Raw genomic sequence first — 21,172 nt, forward strand, 5'->3', positions numbered from 1 at the left:
ACCTACATACAACAATCATACCTGTATCCCATAAAAGGGGTAGACAGAACAGAGAACATGAAACTACTCGTTTCAGTGCCACTCATGGCAAATAAACAACAATATGTAAAGTGTTAACAAATTAGTCACGGATATTTTAAGGGACGCTAATTAACATTAAAACAATTAACTTCCACTAGAAATTGAAAAAAAACTATTCATATGATTTTTTGTTTTCATTTACCGAACAAAAAAATATTGTAATAATTTTAATATAAAAATAATCAGCATGTACATTTAACCTGACCAGACGAGATGTTTATCACTAGCTGTCATATCCAAGTCATGTCACTCACGTCAATAATTGTATGTATTAAATGTCATTATAGTTCAGGGGAAAAACTGGCCAGTTACAATTAAGAGATACTAACACCTGTTCAATGAGTTTTCAAATGATGTTTTGAGTTGTTAAATGATTACACTAACAGGGGGTGATTTAACGTACCTATCTAGCAAATTTGTTTTCTATAGCCTGTCAACCAAATTTTGGCAGCAGCAATGTATATCAAACTAAAGTATGGTATCCCTATGAAACGAACAAAAACCAGCAATGTACGTCGAACAGCCACAGATATTTTTTTTTCAAGGGGCTCGCTCCTTCCTTACGAATTAGATAATGTATTAAAAAGGGACGGATATGTGCTAGTTATTTCTCTTTTTGGTAGGGTGGAGATTTCCACAGATAAGATACAAATGACACGCGAATTTCCACCGATTTTCAAAACTATAGTGTTGCTAGCCCGCGATTTTTCAAATTTGCCGCCTTTTTCTAGTGACAAGATTTGGTTGACGGTCTATAGTTTTCTCCAAAAAATATAACATAACCTATGATGTTTCATACATAAATATACTCCAGGAACAGAGTACTTACTATCAGCCGTAAAAATATCCGTGAATAATTTGTTAACACTTTATATTCAACAATAGTTAAATATGTGACTGGTGCATAATGAGAGACATTAAAAATCGAGTGTTGTTTTATGAAACGAGCGGTAAGTTCATAATAAGATAACACAGTGTTTAAATGCCTAATTATGTACAGTTCCATACATATATCTTTATCTACATCCATATTAATAAGTTTTCTACACTATGTATAATAGTCTAAACTCAGGCCCCGTAGCCGAATGGCATTTCTCCGACGCCAAACGAAAGCGATACGCCGCTGGCTCTGTCGCGCCAATACGCAAGCGCGATAGAGATAGATATCTACTAGCGCTTCGTTTCGTGAGCGTTTCGTGAGCGATTGTGCCATTCGGCTAGCCACCCTGGTACCTATTAAGAGGCAATATCAACTAATGATTGACTATCAGTTAAGTTTTAAAACATTCTATATTTGAAACGAAACAAATGACTGGTTGGTGAATTCCGTCATCATTCAATATTTATAAACCATTTCCTTCTTACGCCGTGTCTTGCGTGGGCGACGGTCGCGCGACCATCGTCGCCGTCGCGTCTCATCGCATCCTCTACTTCCATATCGATAAGGTTTGATTTCGTATTCGTCGCATCGCCCGCCGCCGACCGCCGCCCACGCAAGCCACGGCGTTACTTCTAAGCATATTTTAGAGAACTTATGCACCAGTGTGTCTAGCCGAATGCCCAAACGCTTCACGATTCGAGAAGCGTTTGTGCATTCAGCTACGGTTTATTCCCCCGGGAGGTTTATTCCCCCGGGGCTTTATGCCCCCGGGACATCCCGGCGTCAAGTAAATGTTGCGGATATGGTAGGGTTTCCTCTAAACTCCCAAAACCACGATAAAAAAAAAGGATTCGGCTCTCTGTGGGCTACGCACACAGTAGTATGCAGCTTATTTACATGGGTGTAAATAAAGCTTATTCCAATTACTCATACCAATTATTACAGCACCTTGGACGATAACTAACGATACTTTCAGGTGGCAGCAGCTATTCTTACATACGAATTAATATTAATTGAGTTTGATAACTAGTCACGTGATTGGCATTAAACTTTACTATAAGAAGAATTAATAAATATCGGTATCGTAATGGTAGAAGGCGACGACGTTGGTGATACTCCAGTGAATTGCATCAGTACCAGTTCATAAGTCACAATGGTTCCGGCTATCTGAAATTCGACAAACTATTATGCATTTAGAAATATGTCACTATGTGAAATTCGACAAAGTATTATATAAAATAAGTTTTTTTTTATTCGATCATATGATCACATAGGTACTTACCGTTAAAACTAATCCACGTTTTACGTTAAAAAAATTTAGACCACTCAAAGCAATCGTATCACCGTGTATCTGATCCAAGAATCTTTGTACCTGTAAAACACCAAAAAATTGATATATTTATATTCTTTAGATACACAATTTTCACTTACTGTCATGAACATGGGAGGTAAGGGGAATATTGCAATAGAGGGAATTAAAGACTCGAGTTTGCAATATTCTTACCTCCTGAGCTTCACACAATATGTTTCATCGCATTTGAGAGGGAAACACCGAGGAAAAAAATACAAGGCAAAAACTGCAACGGCGGCGCGGCGTTGCGATCTGTAGTGTATCATCAGCTACCTACATCGGATTCTTCAGATGAATCATGTCTCATATTATTATTTTTTTGAGCACAAAGAACAGTAAAATATTTCATGTGTAGGTATTAATTGCGAAACTTTTAATAAAAACTAAACATGAAAAACATTTGACAACTTTTTCATTTCTGGCCCCGCAGCCGAATGGCGTTTCTCCGACGCGAAACGAAAACAAAACGCCGCGAATGGTAGTCTGGGTCTGTCGCGCTAATACGCAAGATCGATAGAGATCTACTAGCGTTTCGTTTCGTGAGCGTTTGTGCCATTCGGCTACGCACCCTGATTAGTTTACCACACGTGTACAATGTAGGTACATGCTTCTACCCTTAAATACATGTTTTTTTCTTTTAACGCGAATTTTGACGAGACTATAGGAAAAACATTAAAAAATAATATTTAAATTTGTGAAACCCCTTTGATAAAAACTTTCAACACAAAATAATTACTAACTTTGAAAAAATCTGCCTATATTATTATACTTACTAAAATCGCCATTATCCAGTTTTTTCACACATTTAGATAGATAGATAGATAAATGATTTATTGTCACAACATGGTCGTTACAATCTATACCTTATGATATATCTTAAAATTATATGTAACCTATACAATACAAGAAAATTTAACTTACAATCTAGGTATTCGTGACAAGTGGACAGTCTCAGCTACGTGCTGGAGCCTCATTTCCACCATTTTATTTTAATTCTTAAATGAATGTTTTTTTTTTGGTTGAAAATAATGTTTTTGTTTAGTTATTTAGATGTAGGATCTAGGAAAAATAAATAAAAAGTCCAGTTTATAATTTTGGTACTTTATTTAAAAATATATACATTGTAGGCATGTACTGGGGACGCTATTGCACAACACCCTGCATTTTATGATTAAGCACTGAGACTTGGCACAGGTTGTTCCTTAGGTGGCCCTGAGTAGATAAAGATCGGGAGGCATTGAGAGCCCCCCTTAATTTAGGAGGGAAGAGGGGGGGAAGGCTGGCGCCGCCGCGCTTCCTTTGAAACCATATTTCTCTAAAACTATACAAAATAGGGCATGCGATATATCATTTTCGGATAAATGAAGGACGAGGAATTCATTTTTGGAACAAAAAAAATGTATTTTATAACAAAAATACAAAATAAAATGGGAAAATCTGAAAACGAGATTTTTTTTATACATATTATTGCACATTTTATGAAAACTGTAATGGTTTTTTCTAAATAAAAAATATTATTTAATAGCTACATTTATCTAGTTTTAGAAAATGTATAATTTGTTATAGAAATATATTATAGGACGAGTGATAAAAAATAATTTACATCGCCCGATAGGGTGATTTGAATGCTCATTTCAATAAGTTTTGTCAATGATTTCAGGTATAATCACTATTTTTAACACACGAAAGCCGTAATCATTGTAGTTTATGGCTATTTTAGTGATTAATGTACTTAAAATAAAAAAAAATACAAAATTTTTAAAAAATATTAAAAATGTGATATTTTTTTTTAACATTATCCTATTTTGTTCTTTCTACACAATATATATCTAAAAGCAATAAATATCAATAAAAAGCCACATTTATACAGTTTATAAAAATATATAGTTTGTTATATAAATATATTACGAAACGCGAGATAAAAAATAATGAAAATGAAAATTTTAATGTACATCTTACGTTGCATTATTCGATGAGGTGAGGTAAAGGTACTACCCGCTATGCAGTGGAGTTCGTCTAGTAATACAGAAATATACTTATTCTAATAACGTTTACACATGTAGGTATATCACGACCCAGTACAGAAAATTGTAAAAGTCCTATAATATAGTTTATTTTGATTGTAAAATAAAATTGCATGTGACTTATATTGCAAAAAAATGTCTTAATCACGTTCTCCTCTCCTAAAGCAGTTCTGCATGCATAGACTTGAAGATTTTTTAGTTTACTAGCAGAATTTAGTTACTTCCTTTGGGCCCCCTTAAATCGGTTTTACCAATCCATAAAAGATAAAATAAAAATCGTCATATTCTTCCTTTCAGTATCAATGATAGTTAGTTATTGCGCAATAGTGCCATAAAAAATAAACTAGATTCGTATTAGCATTAAACATTAATGATTTTTGAACTAAGACATTGCTTTTGTACAAAGGAGAACCTCAAAAAATGGTCTGACTAGACGAAAACATGTGTATCGGGGCTAGTACTCAAGGCTCTCAAAAAGTGTAGCTATTTTGAGTTATTCAAATAAAACAACATGAATAGTCTGAATTTAATTATGTATATATCACAACATCCACTGCATAAGCACATCAGCTCCGAACATTTAATTTAAAAAGTATTTTTTTACGGTTGCACCTTACGCGGCACTGTTTTTTATTACACCTGCATCCGACAATTTCGAGGCATGTTTCTGCAGCAACAGGCAACGTTGCGGGCAAGTAGGCTCCCAAATCCCAATTGTTACAGACTTTCGTCCAGCCACAAGTAGAAAATAATGGCAAATTTTGAATTGGGATTAGTTGACCCCATACATGGACACCTTGATATACCTATAACCCTTACAAAAATGGTGCAAGGCAGCTTTTGTCGGTGAAATGCTGTTAATTTGGCGGTCTTTTTTGGTTAATAACTATTTTCGGCACTCGTTAACCAAAGTACAGGACGCAGATCTGGAATAATAAATATGTCAAGTAAGAATTATCCATAAATTATGCAAATCATATAGATAACTACTATTTCACAAGATGTATGTATTAGGATCAGATGTATATATCTGACCTATCATATCAATCGATCATTTCATGTAATATAAATAGTTAAATTCAGACTATATAGGAGTATGTTGTTTAATTTGAAGTACTCTAAATAACTACACTTTTTGAGAGCTTTGAGTACCTTTACCTCACCTCATCGAATCATACAAGCTGACCCGTACCGTACATCAAGATCGCCCTGCCACGTCACTTTCATTATTTTTTATCTCGCGTTTCGTAATATATTTATATAACAAAATATATATTTTTATAAACTGTATAAATGTGGCTTTTTATTGATATTTATTGCTTTTAGATATATGTTGTGTAGAAAGAACAAAATAGGATAATGTTAAAAAAAATTATCACATTTTTAATATTTTTTAAAATTTTTGTATTTTTTTTTATTTTAAGTACATTAATCACTAAAATAGCCATAAACTACAATGATTACGGCTTTCGTGTGTTAAAAATAGTGATTATACCTGAAATCATTGACAAAACTTATTGAAATGAGCATTCAAATCACCCTATCGGGCGATGTAAATTATTTTTTATCACTCATCCTATAATATATTTCTATAACAAATTATACATTTTCTAAAACTAGATAAATGTAGCTATTAAATAATATTTTTTATTTAGAAAAAACCATTACAGTTTTCATAAAATGTGCAATAATATGTATAAAAAAAAATCTCGTTTTCAGATTTTCCCATTTTATTTTGTATTTTTGTTCTAAAATACATTTTTTTTGTTCCAAAAATAAATTCCTCGTCCTTCATTTATCCGAAAATGATATATTGCATGCCCTATTTTGTATAGTTTTAGAGAAATATAGTTTCAAAGGAAGCGCGGAGGCGCCAGCCTTCCCCCCCTCCTCCCTCCTAAATTAAGGGGGCTCTCGATGCCTTCCGATCTTTATCTACTCAGGGCCACCCAATGAACAACTGTGCCAAGTCTCAGTGCTTAATCATAAAATGCAGGGTTCCCATACAAGACATAGCAATAGCGTCCCCAGTAGTGATATTATCAAGTTTTTCACTCTCGTACCAAGCCAGTTTTGTGGCCATGGTACTCGACTGAAAAGCTCCCTATTATATCACGATTGTTATTCACGATTACTATTCCATCTGAGATTCCGAAAAATAAGTACATTAATGTACTGTCGCATTACAATAAGCTCTCGATGTACGCATCTTCAACCGCTGGTGCCATTTTTGTTAACTCGACCAAGTTTGTTATATCAGTATCCATCCATTATCAAGCAAAGTCGGTGTAAAAAGGGTAGAGTAATAAAAACAAGTTTTATTACCATTTTCTGCCCCCGAATTATGAGAAATGCCCAATTTGTGATGATTTTGTCCATCTATCCCGCGTCAGTGCCAGATCGGCTGCCGTTCAACTTTGATATTTCGGTCAGTAAATGTTTCGTTAAAATTCTATCAAATCGAAGGTTCAACATCCCCTTTCTGGGCGAACTCACTCCATCATAGGCCACGTCTGCGCCTCGGCATAGTAGGGCTATGAGCCCATTTATAATAAATAATAAAATTATTATTATAATACATGTTGAAATACAATACCTCAACAGAATAGGCTGTAGATGGCACAAAGTAGAGCGTGTGCGCGGGCTCCCGACTGGCGGTGTGCACGCCCGAAGCGATAAGCGAGACTGCCAGCGAGCGCGTGATTAGGAACCCGAATGAGTACACAAAGTACACCGTTTGCTCATAGCCGTGGAATGGCCTGTCAAGTATACAAATATTCAATGAAATAAAATTGTTTTTCAGCAGTATACCTATTTTTTTTGATGTTGACGTAATTTACCTTTCATCCGGTTCCTCTAGCCGACATGAAGGATTTCTTCTTATTCCCTCCCTGTGCACATAAATTGTATTATTATTTGTTTTTATTCATTTTATTCTTAGATTAGGTTATTTTAATAATATGAATATAAAAGTAAAATGTAAAACGACTTACAAAGCAACATAAAGACATAAAAATCCTAACCTAGGGTGCCGTTAGCACCGAGGCAGCGGCTGCAGGGAGAGGAACTGCCGGACTATCCGCGCTGTGTCAGATCACCGTCTTCTGCATCTGACCCTTGATCCAACCACCTAGCGAGAGTCTCTCAAGATGTTGGTCGAGACTCTTCGCTATGAGATCGTTCGCGGAAACAACTATCGGGACAATGATCGATGAATCAACATCCCACATGGCGGTTATCTCGTGAGCCAAGTCTAGGTACCTACTTACTGGACTTGTCCTCGGCTTTGACGAGATTCTCATCATGGGGAATGGTAATGTCAACGAGCAAGGCCCGGCTTTGCGATTTATCTATTATAACAATGTCAGGCTTATTGACTACAATAGTCCTGTCACTCCTGTCAGTGATGATAGAGCGACCCCAATAGAGCGTGGTACGACCATTTTTGAGAACTGGCGCAGGTAAGTACTTCGCGGTCCACAAGGCCGTATTGAAGAGCAAGTTGCGTTGCTGGTAAATAATCCTGGCTACGAGATTATGTCTGTGCATTTGTGCAACTACTCGCCGTTAGCAAGATGAGAACAACCGGAGATGATACGCTTGAGTGACTCTCCAGGACCGGCAAATGTCGACCGTACCGTCCTTCAGGATATATTTCCGTTAGTTGTTCGTCATCATAACTTCGTCCGCAATTGCACAGGCAAAACTCTCGCTTTCTCCGAAGAGGTCCCCGAATCGTAACCAGTTCACCGATTCGAGCAGGTCTACATCGGGTCCTGTGAGGGCCTTGTAGAACCGCCCGTTTTTATTATTTGTAGGTCCTTTCCGATTCTCGGGACCATGGGGTCCCGGACTTTTGGGAGGCGTGCGTGGGGCCAAAGCCAACAACGCAGAGGCCCTTTAAGACAATTTAATCGAAAAAGTAATGTGACACCAACCGGCGAGTATCCCTGTCCGCACTATGATAGTGCACCCAAGGACAAGCCCCGGTTAGTGTAAAGCCATTGTAAGAAAAAGTACAAAAATAAACCGGGCTATTAGGTTGAGTTGCTGGTGGATTGGTAACCTGTAATGGAAAGAAAAAACTAGGACACCTGCCTTTCTCATATGTTAAAAACATGAAAAAATAGGCAGTTGGTGACTTCCCAACTCACTATATCCCCCCCGAGTCCCCGAAAACGGGCGCTCGCACGGAGCGACAAGGGGACAACATGGCGTGAGCGGCTCAGGGTACCGAGATATGTGCGCCGCTTTCTACCCAGTCTGTACGAAACAGCCACTGTGCTAAGTGCCAACTAGCGTCTTATGCATATTTCACTTCCGCCCTGCAAGCATATAGCTCTGGCACCCCACTCTGGACAGCCGGTTAAGGCAAGCCAGAGGTGAGAGTCCTGCGGCCTCTGCTCAGTGCTCACTCCAGCGGGCCAGTGAAGGCAAGACCGACCGAGCGGCCTGACCAACTCTCGGGGGCATGGGACTCAAGGGACGCCACTTCCCATTCAGCTCACCACAAGCTTCCCAGGGGGCTTATTATTATGCATCTTGTATCCAGTGATTAGATTAGACCACAGTATTAGATTAGAGGATTTGTAGATGTGATTTCGATACCGATTTTAGGTAGATATTTTAATGCAATTCAAACTTGATAAAATAATTAAGAGCAGAAAGCTAGTAAAAAGCCATTATAATATTAGTACTAAACACCTTCGCTATGGCAATTAGCTAACGTCGAAATTCATCAAACATTTTAAGGTCAGATCCATCTTAAGCAGCAATGAATGTGTTAGTTATTTCAAATGCATAAAAATTACGATTATTATCGAGACCCTCCTTACGCAAGTGTGTGAAGAAGCTGAACGCAGATGAAGAAAAGATTGTTTGCGAACGATATGAAAATGATGCTTCCTATGACATCATCGACCCGTCGCACCAATCCTGTAATACGGCTATAATCCTCGCGCAGAGTGCGCCAAAACGAGGAAGGAACATGCTGCAAAAAATTAACGCTCAGTTTATGAACTTAACCTAATTACGTGGTAAAATTGATATAGTGTTGATGAATAAAATTACAGTTACCTTTCCAAAAACAGATTCAATTCGACGGTTCACTTGTTCGAGTCGTGACGTTAGATAAAAACTAATGCAAATCACAAATAAGTCTGAAAAGTTCCAATTGAACGTGAATTGGATGCTGATTATCTGAAAAGTAGGTATATTGTGTAATTATGCTTCAAGTTGTAATGTTACCTATAAACTTGATTGGTAAGTATAAGTAACGAATGTTTAACGGCGCGCGGTGTCCTTTACCCTTTACCAGACAAAAAGTCATATGCTTCCCACATAATATTAACATCCCATAACTTGATTTCTCGCCAAGCTATACAAAGTCTTTCTTGTTCCAGCGCCCCACGCTTTTACAATCAAATATAATGAAAAGCACATAGTTTACACTTCAGCCTAGAAATAGAGACACCTTGAACGATCCATAATTTATTTTTGGTTTTGACATGCATTTATAAAAATGAGTTTTTCTAATTTTTTTTTACATTCATTTATTTTATACTTTTTACATTTATTGCAAGTAGGCGAATGAGCCCGCATTCTCTTCATCTCCGCCGGTGCGTCTGTATTGCATGGTGTTTTACCTGTCAGCTTAGAACAATTAATCCAGCTCTTTTATCGTGAGTTGAAGCCACAAAAGTACGGGACCCTAAGTACTCCACTGCGTTGTCTACCGGCCTTACATCTTGTGCACGGCAGATGCCCAGCTTAATTATTTATTTAAACATATGTACCTATGCATGTACGCGCTCACTAGATTTGTAAAATACCTTTTCTCAAACATGCAATGAAATATTGTCTTTACGTTCCTTAAAATGGGCTGGGAAGTATCGCTTTTTGGGCGCAACAACTCGAGAGGACTGTAAAGGGATTTCATATTATTTTTTAGGCCTAGGCCTGCAAAGTAACATTTTTTTTTTTTTTATAAAATATTGTCCTTTAGAGCATTTTTTTTATTTCATTGTATGTTTGAGAAAAGCACTATACATGCCTCGGCGTGAAAACGGATTCCCGGCCTCGTATCCCTACTCCGCTCGCTCGCACGCTCGCTCGGCCGTATATACACCACTTGGGCCGGAAATCCTCATTTTCCCGGCCTCTGATGTAATGTACTATTACTCATTAAGTGAAATGTAATTATTTTTTTTAGTTAATAAATGTCTTTAACCAGAAAATCACTGGGAACGGATGCCTATAGGCTGAATTTGGTTCTCAACTCACCGTCGTTTCCGAAATTAACTTAAATGGACGGTATATCGCTTGTCGGTTTCATATATTTGGTCGCTTCTAAAGTGCGGCCAGACGATGTCCGAGATGAATCCGGTACTCCCATTCACTAGCCCCTTCTCCACGTTTATATTGGATCGCAGTATGATTTTGGCCCCTTTGAACATTCTTAATTTACTCGGTAGACCCGTTTTATTCATATCACTGAGGAGAATTATTTTCAAAAGTACTAGCTCTATATGCAGCTTTGATAGTAGCATTATTCTCACGTAAGTGCTGCAATCGTAATACTACGCTCTTCGTCCATTTCCAAATCTCTTGATTGAGTGATAAGTTCTTGCTAATATTGAAGTCTCACTCAGCCCGTTTTTTTTCTGACTGCGAAGCTCTTTTTTTGAGTCATATTCACGCAAGTGCTGAAGACGGGCCTCTCGCTCTTCTTGTGATTGAGATGCGCGTAATTGAGATTCGTAGTGTCTTAAACTTCATAAATGTTTTCTTAGTTGCTCTGGTGCGTCTCTAGCTCTATATTGTTTTATAATTATACGTTTTTGATTGGTGTTAAGGTTTTTCGTTATTAATGTTTTAAAGTTTTTTGTTCGCGCTTTTCCGTTTTTTTGTAGTCTCCGTTTTTTGTGTTGCTGTTTCTTTCTTTGTAGTTTATGACATATTATTCCCACGAGTAGTGGACAATGAAACGGCCGATCCCCTCAGAGGTCCGTGTAGAGGGACAAGGCTATTTACAACAGGGTTTCGCCCGGTTCCCTGAGGTAACGCTAGCGACATGATATTATTAACCACCCTTATGCCATTCAGCCCTCGGCACGTTTCTCACCTTTGGGATCTGTGAGATCTTTAATAACCTACTACCCTATTTACACGTCAATATACATCGTATATAGTTATATATTAATATAATTATTTTTACACTCTCCATGTACAGGTCTATACTTATATTTTTTAGAGACACCTATGTCAATACTTACACTATTTACACTCAATATTAACGTCAATATATAATAGGTTTTTTATAACGTTGAAACCTGATCGTGTTCAAAATTCATTAAGGGGCCTTTCTCACAAGCGCAAACACGACTATGATACGATATGCCGTCATGGAATGTCAGTGCCTATTTTCCGGCTTCATCACCAGACCTTTAAACCTAATCGTGGTCAAAGTTCATTTCATGACTTTTCTAAGAAATCCAAAAACAGCTAAATACGATATTCCAACATAACATTCCTGTTCATCTGTCAGATAAAGTGGCAGATTATAACGTTCGGTGCTTCGGTGTATATCTCAATGTGTATATCTTCGGTGTAATAAATAATTAAAGTAACCCACAAATTATGTTTATCGATAGAATTAAGGACTGTTCATTTTACTAAGCGGACATACAAAAATAGATTAATTTATACATTTTATATTAAAAAGTGGCTTTATTATGGTAGATATAGAAAAGGGATAATAAAATAAAGTTACGTATAACAGAAATAGTATTTATTTTAATTGCAACGGTAAAAATTTCGTCCGGATTCGTCTCATCCCGGATTCGTCTCATGAGTGTTTGCACACAGCTTTTTGACACTTTTCTACAGGCAGCAGTCCACATGGGTTTAAATTCTTCCAATGTTCTAGCTTCTCGGCCATCCTTCCTCAAGTATCTCTTAACAATTGCCCAATATCGCTCGATGGGGCGAAGCTGCGGACAGTTAGGTGGATTGTCATCTTTTTTAACAAAATCGATGTTTTTTGAATTTAGCAGCAGCAGAGTCTCGCCAGCATAGTGAGCACTCGCTAAATCAGGCCAAAACAAAGGGGGGATGCTGTGTTTTCTATATATAGTAAGTAGCCGTTTTGTGATGCATTCTTTTCTATAAATTTCTCCACTAATAGTCCCGGTCGTAAAATATGACGTACTTTTAAGGCCGCAGGAACAAATTGCCTGCCATACAAGGACTTTCTTCCCAAATTTGTCAATTTTTATGGCTTTTTCAGAATCAGGCACATTTTCTCCAACAAACGCGTTGTAATACTGGGGCCCAGGTAACGTATTGCTATCAAACTTTACGTACGTTTCATCGTCCATGAGTATGCAACGAGATTTGTTCTGCAGCAAAATATCGTACAAATTGCGGCACCTTTTTTTGACCGCTTTTGTTGCTCGGCACTTCTCTTCGGCATTTTTTGCTTTTTATACGAGTATGTCCGTATGTTATTTCTTTTCTTGATATTTTGTACAGTGCCTACGCTAATACCTGCTTTTTTATCAATTTCACGAACGGACATATATTTTTTAGATTTCAATAGACGCACCACTTTTTCCACGATTTTTGGGTTTGCCGGGCCCACAGACCAACCCCTATAGACATCCATTACAAGACGACTCGCGGTCGCCAGCCTTCCTAGTATTTGCACTGATATAAGCGCGGGCGCTCGCCGTGCCCGATCAGTAGCGACCAAGTAACAGACCCGAAAGCAGCGCGTGTTTTTCGCAGTAAAAAAATTGAAAAAGGGTATTTTGATGTCTTAAAGATGTCCACCTGTAGTGTGAAATGGTGTGGAAAGGTAACAAGAAGCTCAAATTTAAAAACAGACGTCATTACATTCCACATAAAAGTCATATTTATAATTTATTCAGAGCCGGCATAGGTCAACTTACATTGGCCACTTACGCGTCAGTAAAGGGACAGTCCCTTTCATCTGGCGCGACTGCCCGCCGTCCTTGAAACGGCCAATCACAGCGCGCTTAACACATTCCCCGCCCGCTCCTCGCACCCCTGGCACTGGTGACTCGTATCGCGAACAAAATATACAAGACTGCTACTCTATAGGAGGTTCTCTGTGGCCGGGCCACTTCTCCGGCGCGATTTTAGCAAATAGTCGAGGGTATGATGCTCTCCAAACTTTTTGATAATTTGGAACACTGTTGACATTTAAACTCACTCGCAATTTTTCGCTGTGAAAATTGGCCTGTACACCATTTTTGCAAGATTAATTTGCGATCTTCAACACTAATTCGCTCCATCACGAAAAATATTTAGATATTGAAAAAAACAAATGCAACATTTGACAGACATGTCTATGTTGTTTTTATAACCAGCCACCACCGGTTAAAAAAAAATTTTTTTAAAGGTTTAATACTGAATGCAGTATGTCCGCTTAGTAAAATGAACAGTCCTTACTACCCACAAGGGCCATTTTTTTCAAAGTTGTCCACCCCACTTTTTTTTGGATTTGGAAATTTTTATATGGTGTCCACTCAGAATCGCGAGCCTTTCTGTTCTAATAGGAGAAAAAAAGTGTCCCAAGATTTTTCTCCCATTCCGTTACCATCTAAATATATAAAAGAAGAAGCTGACTGACTGACTGACTGACTGACTGACTGACTGACTGACTGACTGACTGACATATCAACGCACAGCCGAAACCGCTGGTCCTAGAGATTTCAAATTTGGCACGTAGGTTCCTTATGTAGTGTAGAGGAGCACTAAGAGAGGATTTTCCAAAATTCACCTCCTAAGGGGGTCAAATGGGGGTTCAAAGTTTGTATGGGGAAACAAGATTAGTTTGACTATTTTATTCGAAACTTCACAGGAAGATTCCTTAAAACATATGACTGAATACGTATTTCAGGTTTTTTGAAAATTTAACCCCTAAAAGGGTGAAAAGGGGGTGATAAAGTCAAAAAATCAATATGGGTATCGTTTTTATGGTTTATCGGGTCGCTGATCACGATAAATACAACGCTTTTAAAATCTAACGAGGCGGAAGTGAAATACCTTCTACCCTGTTGTGGTGCAATGGGGTTTAAATATCAAAAATATATATAAAAGAAGATATTGACTGACTGACTGACATATCAACGCACAGCCGAAACCGCTGGTCCTAGAGATATCAAATTTGGCACGTTGGTTCCTTATATAGTGTAGAGAAGCACTAAGAAAGGATTTTTCAAAATTCGCCTCCTAAGGGACTCAAATGGGGGTTCAAAGTTTGTATGGGGAAACAAGATTAGTTTGACTATTTTATACGAAACTTCACAGGAGGATTCCTAAAGACATATGACTAAATACATGTTTCATGTTTTTTGAAAATTTGACCCCTAAAGGGGGTAAAGTCAAAAACACAATATGGGTATCGTTTTTATGGTTTATCGGGTCGCTGATTACGATAAATACAACGATTTTAAAATCTAATGAGGTGGAAAAGAAATTTTCTGGGGATAGGAGAGAGGGATAGGGATAGGGATAGGGATAGGGATAGGGATAGGGGGATAGGGATAGGGATAGGGATAGGGATAGGGATAGGGATAGGGATAGGGATAGGGATAGGGATAGGGATAGGGATAGGGATATGGATAGGGATAGGGATAGGGATATGGATAGGGATAGGGATATGGATAGGGATAGGGATAGGGATAGGGATATGGATAGGGATAGGGATATGGATAGGGATAGGGATATGGATAGGGATAGGGATAGGGATAGGGATAGGGATAGGGATAGGGATAGGGATAGGGATAGGGATAGGGATAGGGATAGGGATAGGGATATGGATAGGGATAGGGATAGGGATATGGATAGGGATAGGGATATGGATAGGGATAGGGATAGGGATAGGGATAGGGATAGGGATATGGATAGGGATAGGGATAGGGATATGGATAGGGATAGGGATAGGAATAGGGGACGGGAACGGGGACGGGGATAGGGATAGGGGAGGGACGGGGATAGGGACGGGACGGGGACGGGGACGAGGACAAGGATAGAGATAGGGACGGGGATAAGAATAGGGATCGGGGTCGGAATAATCGGTCGGCAATCGATATCTAGGCGATATCGATTGCCGACCGACTAATCGATATTGTAAGCGATAATGCAAGGAAGTACTTTTTATCCTACCGACCATAGCGCCGAGATACTGACTATGTGGGTTGTATGAAGTTTCCCCAGTATAAATAGGTAAAATACATACATATTCGTACCTACTATACCTACGCTGTGGTCGCTGTGTAACAATTCTACAATCATTGCAAGAATTTCTTTTAAAACAATAGTAATATGTGTAAGGTACAGTCAGCCAAAAAGCAGTGTAAGGTTCTTGGCTGACCGAAAAGCAAATAGATCAGTTACAGTGACCCCCCAGTCGAGAATTGCCCCGCTTTACCTTAATCGAAATAATCGCGGACAAATGTACCTACAAAGAAACCTACGGATCCAAATGAAAATCTTATTTTTTGTAAACGTTTCAATAAGAATACTTTTATTACGCGGGCGAAGCCGCGGGTAAAAGCTAGTTTTTTCATATATTTTGTATGGCGGTAACGGAATGGAAGGTTCGAAAAAATGTATGGGAAATCTTGGGACCTTTTTTTTCTCCTATTAGGATCGAAAGAGCTCGCGATTCTGAGTAATAATCGCGTAAAAAATACCCATGTTACAAAAAAGTGGGGTACACGACTTTGAAAAAAATGGCCCACTAACCGCTAAACCAGGGGCGGATCCAGCTTCGTGTCACGTGGTCTAAACTGTATGGCATGATACGCGCATGGCCTAAACCACAGAATTAGATTTAGATAGAAGAAACGAGTTCATTTATTTGTATGGCGGCCGAGCGTGTCAGATTTTGTACTGAAGTTGTTACTTGCCTGTGATTTTAAATATGTCTCAGGCCCTTGAGTGTTGATAAGTTTTATGTTGTTGCAATTAAATATCATGTAACGAGGCATTTTTAATGTTTTTGTTGACTTCAACTTACAAAAATTGACGCCCGAAAGCTGCAAGCTGCGATTAAAGACGGACAACTCAGTGGATTTCACTGAGTTCTTTTGACACGCTAAGTAGATACGTTTGCTTGATCTATGGTTTATATGACATCTGTGGCCTAAACCGGTTGTCAATTTTAGTTCCATAAACGTGTGAAGGTTGTGTAAGTGTGTGTGTGACTGGAAGGGGGCATTTTTTTGTTTGAAGTTGGCGTTCATCTCCTAGTGAGTATTATATTATATTCCTTGGTCGGAGCTAAACTTTGAGGCCCTAAAAAGTTGCTTAAATTGGACATTTATGCGCTGGCATCATAACTTTATTAGTCTTTATAAACAGTTTTTATTGTAAATCGATTTTCGGTAGGTTATTGCCATATTGCACTAAACTGCCCGTAGCTCCGTAACTAGAACCGAAAAAGTGGGACGTTTTACTAAACACACTCGCTATTTCAGTACATATGGTGTTTTTTTTCTGCACTAGTTCGCAAAGTAGTACATTTCTTGTCAGCTCGAAATTTTAAAGGGCCTTAAGTGAAGTGAAGTACAGCAAAAACAAAATTCGTAACTCGTGTCGATTTAAAATACTCCCTTCGGTCGAGTTTTTAATTTTTCGCCACTCGTTTCAAACTTATTTCCTCTTTTCCGTACTTGTATTGTAATGTAGATACTATTTGTTTAAAACATCTGGAATGAAACAATACTCAACTCTGAACACTGAGAATAGTTTTTTTTAGATTTATTTAGTTTAATTTTAATTTTAGATTTATTTAGTTACCTAAAGTTTATTTTAAGTGTGTTTAAATTAGTTTTTTGAAGATGACTTGTAATTGACGAGTACCGAAAAAAGGGCATATCGTCACTACTTTTTAAAAAACTTGTATCTTCGTCTGTCAATGAAAAGAAAATTGTAGTAAGTATGTATGGAATGCATATAGACTTACTGCGTTTTAACTTTGAGAAACTGCGTGAGATAAATACGAGATTTTTTCAAAGTAGTGACGATATTCAGTTTCTTGAAATTTTTTTCTATAAATTTTACTTTGACATTTACCCTAAAAACGGGATCAAAGATTTTTTCCCGTTACCATCCAAGAAACTGTATAAGGGCATGGTACTCGTACTTTTCAAGCATTTTTTCTCTTATTGCTATCAAACGAAGCGACGTGAGCCCGTCTGGCCAAGAGATCTGGTGATTTTCTAACACAAGGTATCGGAATTTGTTTTTATCATGCAGAAACGTCTGCGAACGATGTTACATATTTTTGAATTAAAGGAAAAATTCACACCTCCGGCAGGGTTCGAACCTGCGACCTGGGGCCCATTTCTCGAAGCTACAAGTTACAATTTACAAGTGGTTGTCAATGTCTAATATGACAAGTTGGAAAGAGACTTCCGCTTGTAACTTGTAACTTTCAGTTTTGAGAAATGAGCCCCTGCTGGACAAAGTATCGGCATTGCGATACAATGAGAATTATGCAAAGAAATGTAATTAATCTCATTTAAATAAACGTAAGTAGGTATAAATAACATTGAGTTACATACATACCTATAATTATACTATTTGTAATATAAAGTATTTCACCTGTGTAAACATTGCTATGAAGGGACTGTATCCTGTAAATTGAAAGACCCAAGGGGTACTGCCAATGACAAAGGCTTCATACACATTCCTTCCCTTCTGGCAATCTATAATACCTGCTATCGAAGACAAATCAGACAGCACGTGTTCCACTGCAAATTAATGAAATAGAAGGTCAATATCAAGGATAAGTAATTAAAAATGAAAACCAAATAAACAAAAATTATAGCCACACTTTTGAGGACAATGTCTCCCAGACGAACCGAGCACCTAATGCAGCAGCCTGTGCAGTAAAGGTTATACTTGTACGTAAATTTAATAGTCACAGATCGGGATTATGTGTGCTGCTCGAGGGTAATAACGAAATTAGTTAACTGCCTGTATATAATATATGGGCAGGGGAGGTTAATTTTCTTGCAATAAACAATAGGTACATACCTAAGTACATTTTTATAATAGATAGATATTTTTCTGTACGTCCGAACGAACGTAAAAACGTCCGTTGATCGGAATTTTCTGTTTTCTAGAATTTATTCGAATGTCGCACAAGTCTTCTCAGATATTAGTATATTTAGCAATTTAGCTTCACTTTGACGTCTTGAAGTCGGCGGTAAGAATTTGCCTTTATTCATTTATTTATTCATATTTTTCATACCATCAAAGATTACTAAAAAATGTTTCAGTAACAAATTACCTATTTAAGAAGTGCTTAAATCAAAGCCCTTCTATTTGAAACCACACACGGTATTTTACTCGTAATTGTGGGAATAGTTAAGTTTGCAATGGATGCGTGCCCGTATTCATGAATATTTTGGCTAAATATTAGAGAAAACACAATAATACTCACGCAAAGCCATAGTTAAAACCAGGAAACATGACACCCTACATTTTTTTATAAGTTTCCGGTCAATGCTTGGGTCTGCCACCTCGGTTTTTGATATTAATTGGCAGAGCCTTGGCCATCTAGTTGCCACACGTAGAAATAAAATTGTGGTTATGCAGTTCGTGAGGGAGAATACTAAGGCAGCTGTGAATAAATACTTACCCCCTTATTCATAAACGTACTCTTAAGTTATCAACCCGATAATGTTCGTTTGTCCTTTTCTATCACCCTAATACGTCGGAAAGGGACAAACGAACTTTATCGGCTTGATAACTTTAGAGTACGTTTATGAATAAGGGGGTTAGTTAGTAGTTCGATTTTAATTACTATATTACTATAAGTATTTTATGATACATATATAACGAGAAATTAACTTACAATTGGCTGAAAGATTTGGATTTGAATCTGTAAATAGCTTCAAGAAAGAGAAAGACACAACAGTACATTGCCCGATTATTGATAAAAGGCTGTAAATAAATCTGCAAGATTTTATTTGAAATCTGCAACAATAATCAGTTATTAGCCAAGAATGCATCATTAACGACACTGACTTTAAATTTCGGATCTTGTACAAAACTTAGAAAAGTGTTAGGACGAATACAAAGTTACAACTTGATTACTACAAATCGATTAATTAGTGACGTATTTTATGTAGATGTAGGTCTACATTTTTATGCAATTGATCATTGGAGATGAATTTTCCCTGAAACTGAAGTAAGTATTGAAAAATAATTTAGCTGGACCCCTAAATGGCTCAACAATTGCGGAGTGTGGATAGTAGTACTTGGCCCTGAGGATATGATCAATTTTTTTCTAGACATGACAAGGCCAGTTAAAACAAGGAACATTTAATTAACATATACAAGCTTGAAATAAAAGCTTACTTACTTTAATTTAGTGGTGTTGATTTCTGAGACACCAATCACTGGGTTTAATCCAAAAAATTGTCCTATGATGATAGTGACTTTCATGGCTTCCTGGAATGTAGCCTGAAAGCCATTGTAATCTGACGTTAGCAATGGGGTCATGAATATTTCAGGTTGCAACTTCAAATTATCTGAAATATAGGAATATGTAGGTATTATACGACACCTGCGGCATCAAATAGCAGTGTACATAATAGTTAAAACATGTTTCAGATACTTGCGATGTCTTAAAACTTCAACCATGTCGTTGTTTAATTTTGTTTCTGACACGATAAACAGTTTTGTCAATTTGTTAGTTTTTGTCATTTCAAATTACATACAAACGTCAGTTTATATGAAAGCAACAGTTTACATGTTGTGTATAAATTAAAATGGTAATAAAGCAATAATCAAGGAACATTTTTGATTACTGCACTAGCGCAAACAGCTCCCTTGCGTTAAAGCGACAATGTTACTCTGCAATCATGTATTCATTTGAAACCTTGTAACATAACAAGCGCGATCGATCTTCTTTACAACAAAACGTGTTATTTTGTTGTCACAGCTGGCTCTCTTCACACCTACAACTCCCCTCGATTTGGTTAATATCAATACTTTAAAAAAAACGGCCAAGAGCGTGTCGGGCCACGCTCAGTGTAGGGTTGCGTACCCATACAACCATTTCGGTCGCAAAATCTTCAAATCATTAACTAACTGTCAAATGTGACATAACGCGTGGTAACGTCGTGCAAACAATGCGACCGTATTGATACAATAACAAAATGTAGTCGTCGTGTGCACTTGTTACGGTAACAAAATGTGTACGAATCTGTGGCTGTCAATGTCACTGTCAGAACGATTTTTAACGACACTTTATTAGTCGACGTATGCACACATAACGGTAACAACAAGTGGACGAATTTGTAGCTGTCATTGTCACTGAACGGTTTCTGACAGTGACATTGACAGAATTTGTACACACATGTGTAGGTCTGATTACCGAACTGCTCCTAAACCACTGTAACCGCAAATGACAATCTGAAATACGAAGGTTTCTCAAACTGTCTTGTGAAGTTGTGGACTGGTTGCTTTGAATCATTTAAATATGAGCGAATTAAATAATAATAAACAACAACGACCATTTAAGCACTCTTCGACATTTTATAGAAATGTGGGAAAGTTAAGAAAAGTGCAGAATGATTATACAAATAGATAAGCACTTTATAGGTAGTTACTTAATGTATTAAATTTATAATTTTTAATTCTTATTGATAAAAATGATGTGTAGTGTTGCTTTACACAATAAAAGTAGGTATCAAATGAAATAGAGTATTTACTGTGATATTAATAGAATTTCTGTTGCGCAATGATAGTTTTTTTCAGTACAGATGCTGCTTTTTTTTAACGCAGTAG

At 37.5% G+C, this 21,172-nt stretch overlaps 2 protein-coding genes across 2 annotated transcripts in view; one reads left to right on the forward strand and one right to left on the reverse strand.

Annotated features, from left to right (window-relative positions):
* Nucleotides 1-1,991, forward strand: part of LOC125241889 (gustatory receptor for sugar taste 64a-like) — a 52,934-nt gene extending 50,943 nt beyond the window's left edge. Inside the window, exon 10 of the mRNA XM_048150580.1 lies at nucleotides 1,938-1,991. Within this exon, the coding sequence (XP_048006537.1) occupies nucleotides 1,938-1,991 (54 nt within the window). The remainder of the gene's footprint in view (nucleotides 1-1,937) is intronic.
* An 8-nt stretch (nucleotides 1,992-1,999) lies between these two features.
* Nucleotides 2,000-20,086, reverse strand: LOC125240879 (gustatory receptor 5a for trehalose-like). Its single transcript, XM_048149028.1, has 11 exons — nucleotides 20,002-20,086; nucleotides 19,743-19,911; nucleotides 19,233-19,354; nucleotides 18,819-18,998; nucleotides 17,975-18,123; nucleotides 9,413-9,535; nucleotides 9,172-9,326; nucleotides 7,177-7,227; nucleotides 6,933-7,095; nucleotides 2,244-2,333; nucleotides 2,000-2,128 (listed from the first exon to the last, which is right to left on the reverse strand). The coding sequence occupies exons 1-11, from the start codon at nucleotides 20,084-20,086 to the stop codon at nucleotides 2,006-2,008; spliced, it is 1,410 nt and encodes a 469-aa protein (XP_048004985.1). The 3' UTR covers nucleotides 2,000-2,005.
* Nucleotides 20,087-21,172: the final 1,086 nt, after the last annotated feature.

This window comes from Leguminivora glycinivorella, chromosome Z (assembly GCF_023078275.1).
Source record: "Leguminivora glycinivorella isolate SPB_JAAS2020 chromosome Z, LegGlyc_1.1, whole genome shotgun sequence".
Lineage (NCBI taxonomy): Eukaryota > Metazoa > Arthropoda > Insecta > Lepidoptera > Tortricidae > Leguminivora > Leguminivora glycinivorella.